General features: G+C 30.5%; 1 protein-coding gene across 1 annotated transcript; it reads right to left on the bottom strand.

Annotated features, from left to right (window-relative positions):
• Positions 1 to 643: 643 nt before the first annotated feature.
• TRIADDRAFT_59198 (uncharacterized protein) lies at positions 644 to 9,584 on the bottom strand (the record flags this gene model as incomplete). The annotated part of the gene is made up of 19 exons (XM_002115192.1): positions 644 to 777; positions 907 to 979; positions 2,128 to 2,221; positions 2,405 to 2,553; positions 2,754 to 2,860; positions 3,085 to 3,226; positions 3,746 to 3,765; positions 3,893 to 3,968; positions 4,465 to 4,656; positions 4,752 to 4,814; positions 4,916 to 4,959; positions 5,066 to 5,138; positions 5,285 to 5,392; positions 6,497 to 6,603; positions 6,680 to 6,813; positions 6,963 to 7,038; positions 7,661 to 7,820; positions 8,021 to 8,083; positions 9,573 to 9,584. The coding sequence occupies 19 exons, from the start codon at positions 9,582 to 9,584 to the stop codon at positions 644 to 646; spliced, it is 1,827 nt and encodes a 608-aa protein (XP_002115228.1).
• Positions 9,585 to 23,805: the final 14,221 nt, after the last annotated feature.

Raw genomic sequence — 23,805 nt, 5'->3', positions numbered from 1 at the left:
AGATGTTTAACCTGCTAGGATCCACTGCTGCATAAATTACAAGTTCATTGACCGGTATTCAACCAATTGCTAAGAAACTGCTCGATATTACCGGTTACTAGACCTCGAAAATTATGAACATGAAGCAACAATTATATATTGCTAAACACTTTACTTTCTAGGTGCCACCATATTTTATTTTGTCACTGTAACTACTGGCATAGATACAAAAACCTGAAATATGTTGAAATTTACGAGACTTATTAATAATTTTATTAATACTCGTATAATTGAAATTTTAGATGCCACATTATTGCATCAGTTCTTAGTTTACTTAATCATCTTAGAGCGATATTGGGGGTCATATACCGCACATGCTTATTGATTACAGTCAAAAATCGAGTAAGATATTCGAATAAATTAGTCATGCAATATCTATTGGATCTAAAGCATTATATGATATTTGTGACATTAAATACTTACAGAATTAAAATTTGACATCATTGAATATAGTAGGTAACAGGTAACATAGTAGTTAATATAGTGAGTGGCATAACCAGGTGATTGGATGAGTAATAAGTGATTATTATTTGAATTTAATATATCGATACTTCTTGTTGTGGAATAATAAAAATTGGTAATAACGTTGTGATTGTTCTGATTCTCAGCCGAGAGTATAACTATCGGAAGTCAGTTTACTATCATTATCTTCAGTTACTCTAGGTTCTATAATTTCTATTTGATAGCTAACATCTTTCCAATTAAAGTAGCTATAAGAATTGTCGAAAACCAGCGCATCTATAATGATTTTAAATTAAAATAAATATATATTTATAAGTTAATAGCGAAAGCATATCTCGTAGTATTGCATGATAGTTTTAGTGATTATATATATGCTTTCAAAGTTAACTAATTGTTAAGACTTACAAATGCCGACGTCTTCACAATATAAGCTACCTCTTTCTGGTATAACTCGGCAAGAATGTCGTTCAACAGGAATCTATACGATAAATAAATGGTATAAATAAGGCTTAAGACTGTACAAAATAGAGAAAGGTAGATTATGCAATTTTTAATATTATCAAATACAGATTTCATGTAACAACTAATAAAACCTTATTTTTCGAGAATTAATCGTCATATGATCGTGATTTTTATTATTATATAAAACTGGTTAGCGTTACACAAATTTCTTTTCTTGAGATTGAAATGATGAATATATTATCTAGGATATTGTGATAGTGTTATATTAGGATAATTCTGTTAGCCTATCCTTATTTAATTAACTTCTAATTTGGATATGGTGTGTTTTAATATAGCATTGACTTTTTATGACACCCTACTGTAGTTCCCCTGTCCCGGTTATTTTTGATTGCTATATATAATATAACAAAAAGTGTTTCTAAGAGGATAATGTCAGTTAGTCAGCGATCTGATAGGCGAAAGCGAAGTGAACAATGTGAAAATGCACGATCAGTACGTACATTAAATCAATCTCCTTTAAATATAGTAGTACCCGGCTATTACTGGGATATATAAAACCTCGAATGGTAATACTATCTGTTAATTATGAACAAATGGGAACATTATCGTATCCCGTCAGCAGAGCGTCGGGAGTTTGGACTAGTAGTTATAATAGGGAATGCAAATCATCTACTTACAGTTCGAATCATTGTGATTGTAACTTACTTATGGTAGATTGTAAATTATCGTGGAAATGTTCCGTGATAGGACATATCGTAATCTGACTATTCTGTATTAGTCATCAGATATCTATGTTCGTAAATACTGTTGTCTGCATTAAGGGAGCAGTAGCTATAATTAATATCTAATTCAGTAAATGATTCCAAAGTTAATCGTACTAACTATGACTCATGAACTATTGAGGAAGAGTATATAAATGCAGTATATCGTGTAATAAAGAGGATTCTCAAACTTAGTGTTTAACGTAAAATACGAGGCGTTTAAGTCTTTGTGTAGTCTGCTAGTAGAGCAAAAGTGTTTCTGATAGTGCAGATATCGTTCCTTGATACGTAGTTCAAGGAATTGACTTATTGATCGTACATTACGCTATCTTGTTGCAAAGCTGTTTTGCGACAGATAGATTACTAAAGTTGTCCTAATTCAACAATAAGCAGTCTTTCTTACGAGGTTTTTCATATTTTGCAGGGTGTTAATTTTCAGATTTTTCTTAAAATATACACCAAAGCCTATGTCGTGCTTTTTACATCGAAATTTCCACCTGCAGGGGAATAATATGACCATTAAATTTAAAAATTTAATATTATTCTTGGACATTGTAGTATAAAAGCTACCAAATTATTAAAATTTTAAGCCACTGCTCTCTAGTAAGACTGGTATCATATGAGAATCGATTGAAAATGAATATATCGATGGTTAATTCTAATAGAGTAGCGTAGCTTACCGAAAGATGCTACCTTTGACATCAACAGGATATTCAGCTTTAAATGAGAGCCCAGCTGAAATAACTACATTTTGCCAATTTAAATCGTCTTGTAAACTGGCATTTTGATTAATATAGTAAGAGTGTGGTACCTCTCCGCCGTAACAAATCTAACGTTGGTAAAAAACACATTGTTAATAGTAATTAATAAATTACCAAAGCTTATAAAGACTTAGTTTTATTTCGTGTAGGAATGCAAAAACTATTCATAAGTTTAATATCCTAAGCTTGAAGAATTGAAATATTTCACTTGTTTTAATTGACACCTATTGAGTAAATATATAGTATTGCTAAAATAAAATATTCGTACCCACTCGGAGCATTTCTCATCACTGTCTGAATCTTTTAAATTTCCACCATAATATTTTGGTAATGTATTTGGATTAATAACTTTGAGCAAGGTTTCTTTGTAATCGGCTAGTAATTATTATTATATTAAAGTAGACAGAGTAATAATCAGTTGAGATAATCAAAAATGTAGTTATAAAGCAATTTTACTTGATGTTAAGTATTTATGCTAGTTATGATATATACTTTTAAGGTAAATGTTAAATTTATTAGCTATATATTAGGATGCTGATTAAAATCAAAAGGTTTTTATCCCTTGCGTTAAAATTCTTATATGCATTTGTAAAACTTACATCCTAGTAATTTAACTTTGGCGGTATCTCGTCCTAAGAATGATTTACATAAGTTATAGATGACCGGAAATATTGGAGGACTTCTGATGAGATAGATTACTTTCAGGCTAGATGGATAGTTATTGGCTATCAAACTAAGCATCTGTAGAAAAAAATGTCAAAATATTAGGATAACACTGTGGAAATGTTGTTTTAGTGATAGAAAATAGTTTCAGACTGTAACATTAGAGTGATTAACTAACTTAAGTAAAATAGCTGTTGACGTTAATATAGGAGATCCTATATTAGTAGAGATATCTTATCTATTATGATGATTATAATAGTGTTGGCAACTGAAAGTATATGAACAATGTAATCAGTTATTATCTATGCCGTATTTGGAAAGATAGACGATAATATAAGAAACGATGGTGTTAGCAGAAGTTCCTATTGTATTAATTAGGAAGCTATAGTAACTTGTAAAATGGCAGATGATGTTTGCCAGTTGCATATAAAGCGAGGTCTTCTGTTAATAGTTAGTTATTATCCAGCGTTCACATTAGACTCCCAATAAATTGTAATAAAGCTATTACTATCCATTGACGTCTTCTTTGAATTTGAATTTTATTACACAGACATTACGCTATTTATTAAATAGATTAAGGTACTTAATTTGTAATACCTCATTAAATACGGTGATACCTAAAAATCAATACATCAGATAAAAAGTATTAGTTCTAATGTATCCTCCACAAGATGTTTATTTAGCAAAATTTACCCTTTGAAGTATAGGAAGTCATTTCAAATACATTATCAATTCAATTATTACCTGGACCCCATAAGAAACTTCGATTAAGTCCTTTTAGATCGACAATTAGCGTATATCCTTCAATAGATCTCCCCGCCTAATTTTTAAGATTGAAAGACATTTAAAGGAAAGAATAAGATTATTTCAATGAATAATATCAAAATTATAGATTAATCCGGTACTATAAGATACAGTTATATTGACTACTTATTATAAATTTTTAATTTTATCGCGAGGATTTGAAATTTTTCCGAAATAAGGTACAGATAATTTATGCCAAGAAATTGTAATCGTTTTCTATTTGTCAATATCTTTAACTAATATAAGTACAGCTGATTTATAGAGCTTTTAGTTATGAAATTAAACAATTACTTTCTTAGGGATTAGATATCAATATTAAGACTCTACTTTATTTTACGTATGCAGAATTTATAATGACTTATATTATCAACAAACAATGTAAATGCTGTAATAATTAGAGTGTTGAGGATGTTTATAACTTTTCAAGGTTCTGGTTAGTATAATTTCTCGAAAATTGATGATTTGAATAGATGTAGGTTACTGCTGGTAAGAATTAAGACTCCAATACTTACCTTTGAACTTAGCTTTTTACATTTATTAATGTTTTCTTCAGCAACTTTTACGTGAAAGCGTAATAAATCGCTAAATGTACACGAATGCATAATTCCTCGAAAATCAATGTTCCCAAGTGGTTCTAATCTAACTGGATGACCATCTCTGTCAACTCCAGGTAGCCATCCTCCAGGAAAGTACTTTTGTAACACCTAGAGTCCAAAGACAGAACATATATCTAATTAAACATTTTAATTATCAGTCCTGATACTCAATTATAGTCTGCGTAGTGTCGAATCTATCTTACCAGCGGAGGTATCCAATGAAGAATTGAATCATCTAGACGCCAAATTTGCTTAAATTCTACATTCTACGAATTTTTCAAAGATTTTAATTTTAGTTTGTAAAGGCATATTGTAATTTAATAACTAAAAAGGTGAACTAATTCCTGTTTAAATAGGATCAACTAACCCTGCGAAACATTTCTTCAGCTTGTATTAAATCAAAATCGTAACCTAATATAAATGGATTAACAATTAGTCGTTATTAGAAGTCCATCTTGACGAGATCCAATATTCAGGAAAGTAAGTAAAGCTATTAATATAAGCTACTAAAACGAACATTTCAGCCATTTCATACAAGTTTCATTATCGTAATTATCTTGCAGCATTAAATCATTGATTCTTTCCTTGAACTAGAGATGGAATAGTGAATGTTAGAAAGGAATTAGTTGTTTATGGACGGAAGGTACCGCAGTTCATCATTTGATTTTGGATGAAAGATGAATTTAAAACACTCATTAATTGTATCAGTGATTGCATTTCTATTCCATCCATTAACCTCATCTAGAATTAAATTCAATGGCGGATGTTTACTCTTCATAGCGCTGATGATGGCACTATCATCGCTTATATAGTAGTTTTGCGGAACTTGGTTTCCATAGGTTATCTATGAGCAGGATAAAGTATAATTATTATCTTACGCGTAAAAGTACTTAAATTTTAGCTATACAATAATTTAATCATAATTAATTTACAATTTCTACCGTAAAAGTTGATTATAGAATTATTCTATAGGGGCTTTGTAAGTTCTTAATAATAAGAATAAGATTTGGGTTCACAATCATATTTGATCATGGAATTGTTTCATAAAATACTTCTGGTAAGAGTAAAATAAAAGACTGCAATCATATTTAATCGTGCAGTATTTTTTCTGCTTTCATCTCAAAGTTACACGCTAGCATCGAGTTAAAAAATCCTAAAAGTTAGTTATGAAATTGAGATATGTTCGCTGTATCAGCCGCTTCTATTGAGTATAAAATTATAGTTCTATTTAGTGGAATAGCGTATCCTTTCAGTTTTTATCAAAAACTATTCGTTCAATATGAAGTTTGCTGTGAGTCCTGAAATCGGTTAAAAAATTGTAGCATATTGAATATACAAGACACTTTAAATAAAAGTGTGAAATGATAAATGATTTTTGATCGCATAATATGATACTGCAGCTTTCCATTCTGAAATAAAAGTGCTTGTTCATATATCAAGCTAGAAATAAATCGCTGTTATAAAATGCGGAGTAGAACATTACTTAAATCATTTGCTAGTGCATTTGAAAAGTAATAAACCAATTGATATATATTTTGGTGATTAATTTGCTATCTTTACTAAATAGTTTGTCCCAATTATGCTTGTCTAGAATGTTGTAGATGATCACTGGCACAGCATGATTAAAGCGCAATTTGTTAATAGCTTAATAGATTCCTTGCACAAGGTAAAATTATAACTTCTTGCAATCTAATAGCGACTTGACTAGAAGATGGCTAAAAGGCGCTTGTAAGGATAGGAGTTATCTTACAGAAGCGAGTTCTACCTTGTCAAATTGCCTATATAAAGCTAATTTACTACTACTATCTAATGTAATTATGACTAAGACAGAAGGTTGCTAATATTATTTGAAAAGGTTGATGAATAGGAAAGTCCATAGATTCGAATAGTAAATAGTTAAGATACAGTAAAGTATGAAAGAAATCTTCTTGAATTCTAGAATTCATACCCATTGACGGCAGTGTTCGTCGCCATCAGCATCTACCAAGCTACCACCGTAGCATGCTGGTATATTTTCGACAGGAATATATTTTCGCAATTCTTCTCTGTAATCGTCTATTAATAGAGTAACAATGCCATATTATAATCACAAAATTTGTCTATTTTATGACTAATTTCACGCTATGCTTACCTTTTAAAATAATAATTTTATCAGCACTACTATGTAGAAACGGCTTGACAATGCTGAATATTTGCGAAAAGAACATGGGAGGGTTGATAATGAAAATATTATTAAAAAGTGCAGGATAATTTTGTTCTTGCACGCTGATCATTTCGGTATATATATTAATGCCTAAGATTAGAAAATTCATGTTGAATATTTGTTTGTAAGACATAATTAGGAATTCAATAAAGAATTAGGGTAGGTTGTTAGATGTAATAGAGATAGATAATCTAGAAAAATTGTTTCTTACCCGGCTTCCACAGAAAATCCAAGCCTAGACCTTCCAAATCGATAATAAGTGTAAAGGAATGTATATACTTTCTCAGCTATAATGTCCGAAATTAATATTGAAGGATTAGTATTATTTTACTGTTCATTAAGTATTATCTAAATTTGGAATTTGATATTGTTATGTTAAGCAAAACGATAAAAATTAAGCACAATATATCTAAATTTGAAATTGATCTTCCTATTCTGGGTTAAGTTTTAAAAATTGAGCACTTCATATCTAAATTCCGAATCGAGGTTTTACATTTCAAGCAAAATGATCAAAATTAAGCACCGTGTATTTCAATTCGAAATTGATATTTTGTATTTTAAGCTAACTTGAGTCCCAGAGTTCTAAACTCGAAATTGATATTTCTATTCTGGATAAAGTTTTAAAAATTAAACATTTTACACCTAAATTACGAATTGATATTTTATATTTTAAATAAAATGATCAAAATTAAGCATAGTATATTTCAATTTTAAACTGACATTTTGTATTGCAAGCTAACTATTAAAAAGCAAGTATATAGTATCTGAGCTTGAAATTAATATTGCTATTTCAAGCAATAATGTAAAAATAAAGCATAGTATTTAAAATTAGTATATTGAGCACAGAGAGAATGTATAGTTCTTATGAATCTCTTGCCTTATCGCCAAACTCGCGACACAATAATAAACCTTTTTCAGAAATAGCAGCATGGAACTTGATTAATTCACTGTATTGGCACGATTTTATAATTCCGGGCATGTCAACTTTTCCCATTGGCTCGATTCGTATCGGATGGCCATCTTTATCACATCCTGGAAGCCAACCGCCTGGAAAATAATTTCTTAGCACCTAACCAGTATTCAAGAGATGAAGGAAATAAAAGGTTAAATTTAATCATGATTAACTTGTAATATTTTGTAAAGATTATAGAACAATGAATGACATTAGTTAAATTTTGAGTATTATGACGGTTTACAGCCCTTTATACTGGATAGAGCAGAGAGAAAGATGCTATGGCATTTAAATTTCCATGCTGTCTAAGATCTCACCTCTGGTGGGTTCCATTGACTAAGATTATCGCCTAAACGCCATAGACGACGAAATCGAAGGCTCTAAATTATTCGAAACAAAATCAGCCTTATTTTGAAAAACAGTGGCTTTTCCCTCACTGATGCAGAGTAATATTACCGTGTTGGTACAATATTTTATTTTACTCGCATATAATTGATTTAATCGATATAAAATTTTGACTAATGACATACTAAGAAGATAAATAGTGCGCATGTCGAATTAGAACTGCCTCTATAGCCAGTTTCAATCCGACCTATTCTATGCTTAGTTCTAAATTATTGCTAAAGCTATTTTAATCCATTCTTTTAGTGCATGCTGGATATAAAAGTGATTTATAATTAGACTTTTGTAGGAAAATTAAGTTCTGGTGTGGCAAATTTTACGATAGATAGTATTCAATCTTTGTTGAAGCAAATTTTATAAGCAAGTAAAAACAGTGACATTGAAAGCTAAAATTACCTCTCTAAGCATTTCCGTTGCCTTAGATAAATCGAAATTATTAGCTTGAATTAAGCACCACAGGGAAAATGAATGAAAGTAAAGATTAATCAAGATTAGTCAGAGAAAATGATTAGAGAAGATATTCAGGTAATTATAATGAGCAAGCAATGATAAATCAAATTTAATATAACCTTATCAAGCAATTATCTAACTGATGGGATATGAATGAGTTAGACTAGTTAAGTTCAATATGGCTATTATAACTTATTTTTGAGTTTATTAGCGTCTATCATAGGTTATAATAACATTTTATAGCAAATGCACTAGTATATTTCCTCGCTCGTGATACTACATATACCGGTTTACTGAGTAGGATATTTCAGTCTACAATATGATGTGCAGCTCATACTGCATTAATTAAATTATTTACTAGTATTCTAACTTATTTTTGAGTCTATTTGCGTCGATGATAGGCTATACTAACATTCTATAGCAAGCAGAGATATACATGTAAGATATGAGATGAAATGGTATGCAAAGTCTAGATATAGTAAAGATACTTATAGAGCGGAATGAATGATACTAGAGTCATGTCAGCGTAAATTGCAAGTAGACTTAAATAAGCTCAAGAATGAATTAGATTAGTTAAGCTCCACATAGCTATTCTAACTTTTTTCTGAGTCTATTAACGTCTGTTACAGCTTATGCTACCATTCTGTAGCAAAAAAATATTTATGGAAGGAAATAAATGATGGTAGAGTCATATTAGCGTAAATTGCAAATAGTCTCAAATAGAATCAAGAATGAATTAGACTAATTAAGCTCAATGTGGCTATTCTAACTTGTTTCTGAGTCTATTTGCAACTATTATAACTTATGCTAACATTCCTCTAGCACCATTTACGGGTATCCTACTATACTGTCCCTTTTATCGCCCCATATTTAACTATGAAAATTAAGCTCAACAGGTCTAATTCATAACATTCTACCCACCATTCGATAAAAATGCGAATATAGATGTTACTGATGAGAAAGTAATTCAAAATAAAAAGTGGATTATGCATTTAAGACTGCTATAACGTCTCTAACCTTGGCTAGCATGATTGATCTAGTGTTGCGATAGCGTACATAACGCTCATAACACAAATACGGCAAGGATATTTACAAAGTGAAATTAATGATGCTGGAGTTAATGATTTAAAATGTACTTTTAGAGCCCTAAGAATAAATTCATTGAGTCTGATTTGGTAGTGTATAATGCAAGATACATTCATTTACTCTAGACTAGGCAACATATTATTTTGATTTATCGTGAGCAACAATCGGATATTTGGCCATGAGTCTCGATAGATACTTATACCTGTTATATGCAATCATAGGTATAAATGAAGATATCAATTTAGATATAAATCTGATTCAATAGGCTATAATTTTTTAAATAACCCCATGTGCTAAGCTAACGGGTTTCGTTAATGAATTTAATTGATTTGCCCAAAAAACAGCCATTAGCATCAGCGGTTAAGTCAATATCACTATTGATCCTTCATTGTTGGGAAGAATGATTTAATTAGATGTACATCAAGGTAATTTTCTGTTATAGCAAACCTATATGTAAAATTTAAATTACAATCCTAATGATATTCTATAATCAGTTTAGGGAAAGCCCCATTTGAAGCATTCATTCAAAGACATGCAAATGAGGGAAATTAACTCATTATATCAATGTTATGTCAGTGTTTATTTAGAAAAATAGACTGCAGTATTTACATAAGCATCACTAATACAACTAAAATGGAGTTTCTAACGATCTACTGAAGGCATTGATTTCTCACATGGAGGAGTTCGATGTCTACATATTAATAGTTTGAACCGTAGATCATCACAACCGCATGCTGAAAGAAATCATATTAACTTGAAGCACAAAAAATCTCATGAACCTTTGAAGTACTTCATGGCCGATAATTTGGGATTATTTCTTGAAAGATGCAACCGCCCATCTATGGATTGCTTCTATGTACAGTAGTATCGAATTCTGAATGTATATCGATCTACAGTTCACGATTTTACCGAATAATGATGAGAAAAAAGTAATCTGATATCAACAATGATCTATGAGAAACTATTGATGATAAGTGGAATAATCTTGCATGGATATCCATGTAGTAAAGTAGTATTTCATATTTTCTGAGCTTACTATTAGTTTACAAATATCATCCAGAGGGTAATGGCTTTACTGAATTAATCCATCGCAAAAGTGAGCATTAGCCTACTTGTAGGCAAGATCATATTTTCCTAATAGAACATTAGCATACTTTTGAACAGTTGATCATCTATGTTTTCTTAACTCAAGGATTCGCTAATAATTTTAGAATAGATTCAATGATGTGCTAGAATAAGCTAGAAGAAGGTATTGCCCTTGGGTGATAAAATACTGTTGAATTAGTTTTACCAGAGAAGGAATAAACTGGTAATTCAGTATGCAAGTTTAGGATTAATAGATTGACATTTTCATTAAACTGAGATACACTCAATATAGCATCTATATTTTATACGGAAGTCAGTAATGCACTAGAGGTTTACGATAATAATCATCTCTTGATTTTAGATGGAACTCAAATAAAATTGATGTTGCTAAATTATAAAGCTTGATCGATTTAAGCTATTTAGCCTAGAAAATTTTTACGTGCAGTTGTTATGGATTGCTCGTTTGATGGCTTTTCTGTTTGTCAAGGCCTGGCTATAATCAATTTACTTCATAGGAATGATGCAAGGTATTGCTAATTACCCCTCGTTATCCAATAAGAAATTTGTAATGGGATAAATTTGGCATTCAAATGTATCTTTAAGGACTCTATCCATTGCATTTCTATCCACTTGTTGAAGAAGTAGAGGGCGCAAGTGAGTAGGATAGTAATAGAGTAAAAGTGCAAATCTCCGTAAAAAGAAGTACAATATCAATGCCATCGGCATCCTTTTGCTATTTACGACATCGATGATATGATGATTATCCAAATGGCTCTTTCATTTACTTTATAAGGAATAGTTTTATCCTTAGCTATAAAAGTTTAGCTTACCTTGTAAAAATCGCAGTAGAAAGTGCAAGTCTTGTTCTGGCTTATCCAGTAGTGATTTAACATTGTCGCGGAACTATTACAGACAACAAAATAAATTAAACAACAACAATTAGATTGAATGTTGAACTTTCTTGCTTAATCAAAAAGGGATATCGTATAATCCTAGTTCAAAAGACAGGTATAAATCAGTGATGGTAACCCCTGTTATAATATCCTAATGGTCTTGATTCGGGCTAATGGTAATCTTAAGCCTTTCGGACATTATCACAGAGGATAAAGAAAGCTCTAAAGAGCTTTTGATCAAGTTTATCCACTTGCTCGATATGTTATTTTATGTGCCTACTCTACTAGACTTTCTTCATTCTTAAATTAAAAGTTATTTAAAAGTCAAAATAGGTCGATAAATTCGTTAGCCAAGAGAGAGTATTGGTGTCTACAGAAGGGGAACCATTTTGATAATCATGTCAAATAAATTATATAGATCATATCACAGCAATAGCCGATTGCCGCGATGGATCATTTTATGCTGTCCTTTTCAGTTCTTCTTAGAGTAAAATGATGAAGCACTCATCGAATAGGCTGACATTGTAAAGAAAGAAGGAAAACATGTGGTGATGTTGGGAGCTACAATAAACACGAGTGCATTTACTTCCATTATCGAGGAAAGATAGAGAGGCTACATGAAGCCAATTCTCAAATTATTACGGTTGGGATAGTTTAGAAAGGCTATCCTAACCTAATGTAGGTAGAAAGATACGAATAGATAGAGTAGTAATGATAGGAAATTTTCGATCTTACTAATACACAAATTTTAATCAGTATTCTATGATCTTAATCCACAGAAAAAAGGTTATTATTTATAGGAGATAGCATACCAAGCAAGGAAGAGACTAAATAACAGAAAATAGTAGTTTTGACCATGTTGACATACCAAGAGGAAATAGTTCATTTTTATCCCTACTAATAATTATTATTAATAAAGTAATAGTTACAGAAAGTATTGCGTCAAGCAAAGAAGAAACTAAATCACAGAGAATAGTATTTGGACTGCGTTGACGAGCTAAGAAGGAAGAAATTAATGACAGAGAATAGCGTTTTGACTACCTTGGCAAGCCTAAAAGAGATAGTTCACTTTTACCCCTATTGACGAACAAATTAATAATTGTAGAAGGTCTTGCGCCAAGTAACGAATACACTAAAATAACAGAGAATAGTATTTAGACTACATCGACGCCGAGCAGGGAAGAAAGTAGATATCACAGAATGTATTTTGACCGCCTTGACCAGCCAGGAAGGCGTAGTTCATTTTTATCCCAATTTATCATTAAAATAATAATCATCGAAGGCATTGCGCCAAACAAGGAAGACTATATACACAGAGAATCGTATTTTGACTGGATTTGCACCAAGCAAGAAAGAGACTAACTTCAGAGAGTCGCATTAGGGCTGGATTAATGCTAAGTAAGGAAGAGATTAATAAAAGAAAATCATGTTTCGACTGCATTGATGAGGACAGAAGGCATCGTTCATTTTGTCCCTACTTATTAAATAGACTCGAAATATCTTGAAAGTTCAATACAGAAATAGACATTAGAATTATTGATAGATATTTACGGACTAGTTTCTCTAGTTGCGTTGACTCATTAGCAACATAACCTCCTGAATTGGTATAGTGATTTTCTTGAAAGGTGGCAATAATTACACTTAACAAAAAGAATGACTACACTCGTTCATTTCTAATACTAAATATTGATTGTGCCATCAAGCAAATTTTCTTTCGTAATGCAACCTTGCTTTTTTTAAATTGAAAGGGATAGATATTGATGATAATTGATCACGAACGGTGTTGTATGAAAGAAGAAGGCAATTTTGCTGGAAATCTAGAGCCATTTTGAAAAGTTAAATCACTACAAGATTGGGCTTGATGATCACTTTTTTGCAGATATTTCTATGGATGTTATAAATAACTACACTTGCTTCTTTCTAATATCAAACAGTGCTAGTGTAATTGAACGATTTTCTCTTCGTATTAGAAGCCTTGATTTTGCAAGTAGAAAGTGATGGGCATTTATTATACGATCGCTAGTAGTGTTATACGAAGGAAGAGCGTTAATTTTGCTGGAAAAGTAGCCATTTTTAAAGGGTGAACTAATGCAAAATTGTGCTTAATGGCGACTTTTTGGGGGTGCACATGCTTGTATAGAAAGTAAAGGATTTGTCCTAACATCGATATCCATAAATCTAAATATCCAATGTCTATCAGTAACATTAGACAAGTCATCATACTAGCGAGATCTTTAACAAAAATGTCGTAGAACGATTCCTAGTTATGGCTGAATCTCGACGATCTTTGCAGTTATGGCTACCGTCATCCATTCACAATGTCAACGTGAAGTAGAAAGACTACTTACTCTGCTAACTACTATTGCATAGAAATTTGATAAAATTGATTTTATTGCTGCTTAAGATTTTTACCCTATGACGACGGCAAATAATTTAATTTTAGAATTAAATCAATAGGAAAAATAAACTTACCTCGATCAATGCTTCGTTTTGAGCAACATCCAATTTACTCAACATGATGATCGTGCTAATGGATGGACATGTATCCTTACAATAGATGAATAACGTTGAATAAAGATGGGATTAACTATGTTACTAGGACTAACAGCAGTGGGAGAAAAAAATGTAGTAATAGAGTAGTCAGTAAACGCTTTCGAACTTATTTGGCCAATAATATAAATATCAACTGAATCAAGGCAATGTTGTAAGCTAGCTAGGAAAATGATAATATGGAGTTCATTTTATACTGTATAACTAATCGATGTTTAAAATATTTATTAAGCCAGTATAACCAAGTAGCCGATGGGAAAATTTATCGCTAATTCATAATTAAATACAGTCATCATTTGCTAACAATATACAGTTGCAACATCTTCTCGTCATATATTTGTGTAAACACGTTAATTCAATGAGTAAGATCCGCCTGGTCGACTTGGTGCCCTCTAGAATAATGAATATTATTACTTTGGCAGACATTTGCTAGTTTATGCCGACCATCATGATGGACAATAAAGAATTACTTGAATGACAATTCATTAGGCTATTTACAATATGGAATAGCATTGAATATGGAGGATGGCTCCAAGTTGATTTAATTAAGACAATAAATAACGTAGACCTCCTACTAATTCTATTCTAGCTTCCTGCATAGGACCAATAGAGATGATAGAGGATCTATACACAGAAGAAAAAGGACAAAGCAAGCATTCTATCTGCTCTTAGCTAGACAGGAATAGCCATGCTACTCCAAATAGAGAGGAATAGGTGATAGATAGTTTGCTAAATTTGACAATAATTGCACCTTGAAAAGTAAATCTTTCATGGTGTTAAATAGCAGTTGGAGTAGCTTTGCAACTTTGTAGTCTAACTAAAACTAGGCATTATTTTCACTTATTCAATAATTAGTTATCCACGTTGCCTCATGGTTAATTATTATGATCGTACTACTGAGTGGAGCACTAATATTCTGTAGATAGACAATTTGCACCTGAATAATTTTGTTTAGTATCATTAAGTTATGAAAACTTTTGCAAATCAGCTCCAACCGATAAAATAACGTTGAATTGCAGCCTTTACAATGATCATTGGAAAGTATAGAGATTATTGATTAGCTTTATCCATGGTTGATCAATATTTTCGCGCTATTAACTAGAGTACTAACATTTTGCAGATATACAATTGGATTTTGAGTAGTTCTATTTAGTATTATTAAGATATGAAAATTTGGATAAATAAGCCATAGTTGAATGAGTTAACGTTAAATTGCAGCCTTTACAATAATTACTTGAACATAGAAAAGATTATTCATTAGCGTTATCCATGGGTAATCAATACTTTCGTGCTACTAACTGCAGCACTAACATTTTACACATACAAAATTGGATTCTGAGTAGTTCTATTTAGTATTATTAAGATATGAAATTTGGTAAAATAGGTCATAGTGAAAAGAGTTAGCATTGAATTGTAACCTTTGCAATAATCATTAAAAGTATAAAAGGTTATTAACATTATCCTTGGTTAATCAATATTCTCATGCTACTAACTACAGTACTAACATTTTTCAGATATATAATTTGATTGGAGTAGTTGTATTTAGTATTATTAATTAATTTAAGATATGAAAATTTTGGTAAATATACCATAGCTGAAAGAGTTAACGCTGAATTATAGCCTTTGCAATAATCTTTTGAAAGTATAAAAGATTATTTATTAGCGTTATCTATTATTAATCAGTATTTTCGTACTAATAACTACAGTACTAACATTTTATAGACATGCAATTGGATTCTGAGTAGTTCTATTTTAGTATTATTAAGGTATGAAAATTTTGGTAAATAAGCCATAATTGAAAAAGTTAATGTTGAAATGTAGCCTTTGCAATGATCATTTTAAAATATTCATAAAATTATTTATCACCATCATCCACTGTTAATCAGTATTTTTGTGCTACTAATTGGAGCTCTAATGTTTTATAGACATACAATTGGATACTCAGTAATTCTGTTTAGCGTAATTAAAATATGAAAACTTTGATAAATAAGCTATAGCTGACAGAGTTAGTATTAAATTGCAGCTTTTGCTATGATCACTTTAAAGTATAGAAGAACATTTATCGGCATTCTTTATGATTAAACATTACAGTACTAACATTCTGCAAGTATACATTATAATTTTATCACTAGTAATTCTGCCTAATGTTGCTTGAGTATGACAATTTTTGCAAATTAACCATAGTAATCCACTAGATCAGATAGAATTACAGCCTTTACTATAATCCTTCTAAAATATGTAAGGTTAATTAATTATCTACCTCTATATTATTACAAGCATGCTATTAGCTCAAGAAATTACGATCTACAACCATACAGTTTAATCTGGTAATTCTTCTTAATGTTATTTACAAGTAAAAGCTTCTACAAATTGAGTGTTGTCGTCTATTTACCAAATTGAAATTTTTTCCTATTTTATGATCTTTTTTAAGCATAGCGTATAAATTTAACTTTGATTAGCCGTGTTACCCACCATAAATTATCGTAATCATGCTACTAAACTTGACCTGTAATAATTTGCAGCTATCCTATTCGACTTAATCATTCTCTTTAATGCTATTAGATATGAAAACTTTTGCACATTAGCTATAATTATCCATTTACCGAATTAGAATTGCTACATTTGCTGTGATCGTTCTAGAATACAATACGAGCATATAAGATTATTTATAATACAATTATCATGCTGTCCACGACAAATTGTAATTATCGTTATCACGATGTTAATTTTGAACCTTAGCAATCTGTGGCTATACAATTTGATTTAGTAATACTCTTCAGTGTTATTTGGATATGAGAAATTTTTTTTAAATCGATCGTAGCTATTCAAGGCTAAGCTAGAATTTACAGCTTTTTAATATTTTTTTCTACAGAATACAAAATTAGTTATCAGCGATATCCATGACTAATGATCGATATCTTGCTGCTCAATCTCGGAAATAACATTATACTTATGTCAGTTGATTTAGTAGATCTTTTCAATAATCTTTGGACTTAGAAATATTTGCAAATCAATCCTCAGTTATGCACTAATCGAGTTGGGATTGCAACCATTATTATGATAATTTAAAATATAGAAGATTAATGATCAATGCTAACCACGCTACAAACTTAAAGCAGTAACAATCTGTAGCCATAAAATTTGATTAACTCTCATTGTGCAGATATAGAAATTTTTACATATAAACCGTAGCTATCTAAATTAATCTTAGAGCTGCAAATTTTTGCGATAATCCTTCTACAGTATACACACGCAAGATTGTGCTGCTCAGCGATGAAATCACTATGATATGATAACATTTGCTATGTTGTCTCTTGGTTGCAATAACATTTTTGTAAAAAGGACTGAACTTTCTACATAATATCGATCTTGATATATTCTACGTTCTTTATACTACTGATTAGCAGTGGTTTTGTGAAAAACAAGCTTTGAGGAAGTAAGTCAGCATTAAAATTGGGATATATTATAACTTTAATGAAAGATTGCAATAGTCACAGTAGATGGTGGATAACCAGTACTCTAAGATCTTTCAAAGGCAGATTGTATTAGAAGAATGGTTAAAGATGATGCCAAGCGGAATGCAATGCCATTTCAATATGATTCATTTTGGCAATCTAGCTTTACATTCTCCTCATTTATAATTACTATGTTTATATTAATTAAGATTCCTTCATATTAGCTGTTCATCATTCTATTTGAGTGCTATATTGAACTGCTGGTAGATTATTTGAATCACTCTCAAATGCTGTTAACATATGGCATTATGACGGGCTAAGTTATTTCCTTAATGATCACTTCTAAAATAGTTTTATCACTTGTTTTTGTATTGAAATGTTTACTATTAAATTGGATGATATAAAAAATATTGATTGCTCCTTCTACCAAGAACATTCATGCATAATTATTATATGCAGTAAACAGCTTCATTACTTTAAATTAATGGCTGAATAAATTAGACTCATACAGATGATGGAAATTTAATGGAATACTGAACAAAAGAGTTTATTACTGATATTATGATGTTAATTTGTTTGTTTAGGAAGAATACTTATTGACTTATTCATTGGTTTAGACTTCAATTTAACAAGAGGTAATTACTCAGGATACGAAAAATAACAACAATTTTGTTGACATAGCATTCTTAGATTATGTAAAATGTCAGGCCCTTTGGCCTACAGGCTGCTATTAAAAATGACCCCCTATGCATATATAATTAATGAATTGTGGTTAGTTATGTTGTTTGCGCTTCTTATCTTGAATGCACAGTATATCAGGCTGTAAAATCTCTGTAGAGGAGTAAGTAAACAAAGTATATGATTCTATTGGTATGGATTGCAAGTCTTACTATCTTAAATTATGTTTAAAATGCTAATTTTTGAACATAAACTAATAACTTTACACTAAAATCAGACTCATTTACTCTATTACCTTTCATGATAGGATAGTAACTAGCTAGTACAGTAGTAGCTGGACTCAGTATTCACACAAAATAATATGCATCATATGGGAAATTGTTCTGATAGAGTACAAACGAAATTGGAATAGAAAAAGAATGTGGAATCAGTACAAATTTATACTAACTAGACAGTCATTTCATGGAATTGCTGCAATTCTAGCAAGATTCGAACAGATTTTTCTAGCTTTTGAATATGAATAGCAGCTGTTATACATATTTTACTATTATTACTACAATATACTTGCTATTGTGTAGATAGTAGCTTTCTCGATGGTAGTCTTCATGAAAGCTATGAGCTCTTTACGCCTAACATATTTAATACATTGGAAGGAGAATATGTGCAATGCTGCGTAAGGAATATGAACGATTACGGCATGCAAAGTGCTATGAATCAGTCCTTGTTTATTACATAGGATAAATATATTGAATCATCCACTAGGGAACAGATACAGTACTTATCTATAGAACATAAATAATAGAGTTTAGTTTAATTTCTACAATTTAAAATTGAAGCATGTTGCAGCATTCTTATTTAATTTAGCTTCTGAAAGCTGTAATATTACGTACCAAACTATGTCAAAGTTATCCGGTATTCTACGCCAATTGAAGCATTCCTCCTTTCAGGAAATATCCTTATCCTTGTATAGTTTTTATTAAGTTGGTATTTATTGCTTAATAAACTTAGGATACCATATAACGTTGCTCGGTAAATTTTAGTAATCACTGTATGAAGTCTTTATATTCCGCACGATGTATATCTGACGTAAACTTCATTATTATTGCTTCGATTTATCAATGTATGGGCTAATGTTTGCACGTTAACCTTTGCACAATCTTATATGAAAACCTTTAATTCCGGGATATTGGTTCACTCATTTTTAAATTTGAAACTCTTAAATACGATCTTTTATCGGTAATTTATAACGATATAATTACTTGATTGATTTATCATCTACAGCTACGAAACGATAACCTTTTGCTGGATTAATGGACTGAATAATGTTTGGATTGAAAGGCGATATTATGACTCATTGCTTTTGATTCTATATTATCAGTCTATCCCACTGGTAAAATGCTTCAATAACAATGTACTAGCATATTGATCGGATATATCATTTTGTCTGTTTATTTGATTTAATGATCTGAAATAGACTACAACTGATTTGTAATGCTGATTAATATTTGAAGGGATTCATAATTCAAATTACAATTAAATACCTAGCTCAAGATACTAATGCTATAAGACAAGGCCCAGTTTTATTTTTAAATTACATGAGAGTTAATGATGATTTAAACTGCAATAAATGAACTGCTTTAAGATGCATTATATCAAATTTTAACGTCAATATGGGTAATTACTGTTTTTATTTTGCTATTTCGTTGTCAAAAACTTCCAGTAAAGCTGATTCAAATAGGATTAAATTTCCTATCTAAGTTGCTGTTCTGTACAAACGTTGCAATATTAATTAAAGTTATCAATATGCTTCTGCATGTAGTTGGAGACTTTTCATACGAGGTGAGTAAAGTATTGCGATAGTTATGGTTTCAAGATATGTGTATAGCTTCTATACTAACATGATAATCATATCACAACGCTATTTTTTATTATCAGTAATTTGAGTACAAATAATACGTGATTGATTTTTAGATAATGTTATCATTATCGAAAAAAATGGAAGAACTATATCAAAATTCACGTCGATTCAAGTCTAATTTATTATGACGTCAGAGGATTATAGCTATTCCAGATTTACAATCTCCAGCTGAGAATCTTTGGTGTTGGCCAGAAGTTAAATAATTGGATATCATTCATAACTTTAGATTATAAACTTCTATTTAATGGTAAACATTGCTTATATAGGGCTCTAAGTATCAAATGGCTTACGATGTGTGTAGTAGTTTTAATATTCACTAAATTGGACTAAGTTCAGGAAGTAATGTTGTTTATTATTTGTAGATCATCTACAAGGTTACTGAGTGAATTATTTGGTTAAAATTTTATGTACTATATAAGGTGTATATCGATATTTCTGTAATATAGTACTTTATGCAAAAATTGTTGTTGCTTCGTATTGCATCAGTAATAATTTTGGGATCTTACTTTGCCTGATTTAATACCGTATATTATCTGCATACTTGTTGGTAAGAAAATTATTTCATTAAAATAAATTGAATCTTTACGTAGGACAAATATCGATACACTCTTTAGCAATATTTTACTCTAAGAGTTACTGTTTCGGGCTATCTTACAAGCATAGTTAGTTTTGAACTCTCATCTGGTCATAAAGTGGCATATATTGATATTTCTTAAAATTGTTTATTTGATCAATATTACTATTTTTATCAACAATCGATTATTATATTACCGAATTAGCTAAATTTGACATCATAGTTTTAAATAGCTCATAAAGATCTTGAAATAATCGAATACATCTACTAAAGTTCCATAAAAGAGCGATCTTAAAGTAGTAAAAATGGGATATAAAACGAAACGTTATGGGCAAGATATCATTAAGATAGTCGTGTAATATTTACTGCAAATACTCATCACTTGACAAAAATTAAGCTTACAAGAAAGTGAGCATTTTAAAAGTACTATTCCTTCTATAAACAGCAATGATAAATATTACAATGCCCTAGGGTGTGGATTTAGGTGTTCTTAGTTATTATGAATACTAACCGAAAACAACAGGCTATTTATACATATGATACATTTATATATGGGCGTTCTTCATAATTTTCACCACTAAAGCATTTTAAGATAATATTCCATCTATGAGCAGCAATGATTAATATTACAGGTTACAACGCATAGGGTGTGGATATTGGCGTTCGTAGTTAGTATGATTAACTAATCGAACATATAACCGGCTTTTTATATATATGATACGTTTTCATAAGGGCATTCTTTTATAGTTTGCACCGCCACGGCATTCAAAGATACCAGTCTTCCTATAGGCAGCAATGATTAATATTATAATATCTAGGGTGTGGATAAAGGCGTTCGTAGTTATTATAAATAGCCAATGGAGAACTTGACCGATTATTTATATATATGATACATTTGTATACAGGTATTCTTTACAATTTGCACCACTATGGCATTTTAAGACGTCAGTTCTTCCATAAACAACAATGATTAATATTACAACGCCTAGGGTATGGATATAGACGTTCGTAGTTATCATTAATAACTAAAGGAGAACATAAACGGCTATATTTATATATATATGATATGTTTATATAAAGGCCTTCTTCATGATTTATGCCATCATTTTTTCCGTATTAAAATATATAAACTCTTTATTGATTACTGCAAATATAGTTCTTTTAAAGTAAATTAAACCGTAAATTTACGTCTGTATTAGATAATAAAGATTACTGAACATATATCGTTAGAATTATGAAGGTGCACTATGAATTTATATCTGCATTTATTTGTATACCTTGCCTACTATCGTAGTGAATTGTAGCAAGCTGCTATTAAATAATACAAAAAAGATAAATGATATGATGCAATTAACTATAAATGCGAATTATGAAAATGATTGAGAAATGATATGATACATGTTTCAGTTTATAATCAACGAAGATCACTGAATAAACCATCATTAAAAATTCGATTAAGCTATATGCATATTTTGTAACATATTTATCTATATTTAAATATCGTGCTTAATATCGGTGCCAATTGGGGCAACCTGTTATTAATAATATAAAAATAAAGATAGATTATTTGATACAACTAGTTGTAAAACAACTTATGGTCCATGATTGAGGGATGCTATGGTACATGTCTAATCTTAAAGTCTATACAAAGAATAATTACGTATAATCGGTTTATGTTGTTTATGATAGATAATTCGATTAGAATATTTCGCAAGCATTGCTTCCATTATAACGTACGCCATAAAGCAAAAGGATGATTATTTTTTACTATTCTTACAAATTGCGATTTTTTAATTGATGCTTTCTTTTCTTTCTTGTATTCGTCCGCTTTATATTAACGTATTCTCCATCTATTTACTACAACATCAAATACAAAGGCCGCTAAAATGATGATCAAAATTGAGAGTGAGTCTTTGATAGTATAAAATACTATCTAATTTCCTTATAAAAAAATAATTAAAAAAATTTTTCGAAAACATAAATCAGATTGTATTAAGAAATAGAGATCAACCGATACAAATTTACTGGTGGAGACGTGATGTCTAGGAGTCATAGGGAGATAAAATTCGGTCAAATGTCCATTTACAATAAGAGATATTAAATTATTGTTTATGCCTATTACTATTACAGAATATCTCTACCCTAGGGTTCCTATTATTGCAAATGGCTGGAGCAATAATTGCTGTCATTGGCATATGACTTTTGTATACATTGTATTGCAATACAGATATTAAATTTAGATTACTGATTCGCCGTTTATCGTGGGAAATTCTTATCTCTATAGATGTAAAACAATAAGCTTCAGTAATATTTGATGATGTGCTAGCAAAATGATAGCATGTTGTACTAATTGATTATTTTCCTGACCTGCTTTAAAGTGAAGATTTACCGCTAGTTTTATCAATAAGTTACTGAGCTAATACATCTACTTTTGCCTCTAAAATGAATTAGATTAGAGAGTATCGATAAACTTTTAATAGAGAGAAAATAACATTTCCTTAAAGAATCATCTTTCTGTATTTATAAAAACGACAATAATCTATTCTACATTTTGTAACAAATAGAAAATGATTCATGTCCTTTACATAATAAGGTACATGCCCTTTTTCTATTACTTTACTCCGAAATTTTTCTATATACGGTATGTTAAGGCTACTGATATGCGCGCAATAGCTGTACAGCCTATACAATATATGTATATATATATATATATATCGCGCGAGATAATCGATTTAGCTATTAATGATTAATCACTCCTATTTCAACATCTGCATGGATATATTTTACAGATTTTATTATTATGTATTTATCGCTTGCTAGTCAACAGTGTTTTCCTCTACTGTAGTCATCGATCTAAGAAATCACTACTTTTAATCAATTTATTTCAACTTTTTGCAATCCCTGAATTATACACCTGCCAACAACAGTAACGGTACTTTCTATTAACTTTAATCATCTTAACAACACTATTATAGTGTTGATAGCCATATTGATCTATTGCTATATTCAC

Source organism: Trichoplax adhaerens, genomic scaffold, assembly GCF_000150275.1.
Source record: "Trichoplax adhaerens TRIADscaffold_10 genomic scaffold, whole genome shotgun sequence".
NCBI classification, from domain to species: Eukaryota; Metazoa; Placozoa; class Uniplacotomia; order Trichoplacea; family Trichoplacidae; genus Trichoplax; species Trichoplax adhaerens.
The sequence above is the reverse complement of the archived record's forward strand: the minus strand, read 5'-3'. Positions and strand labels throughout refer to the sequence as shown.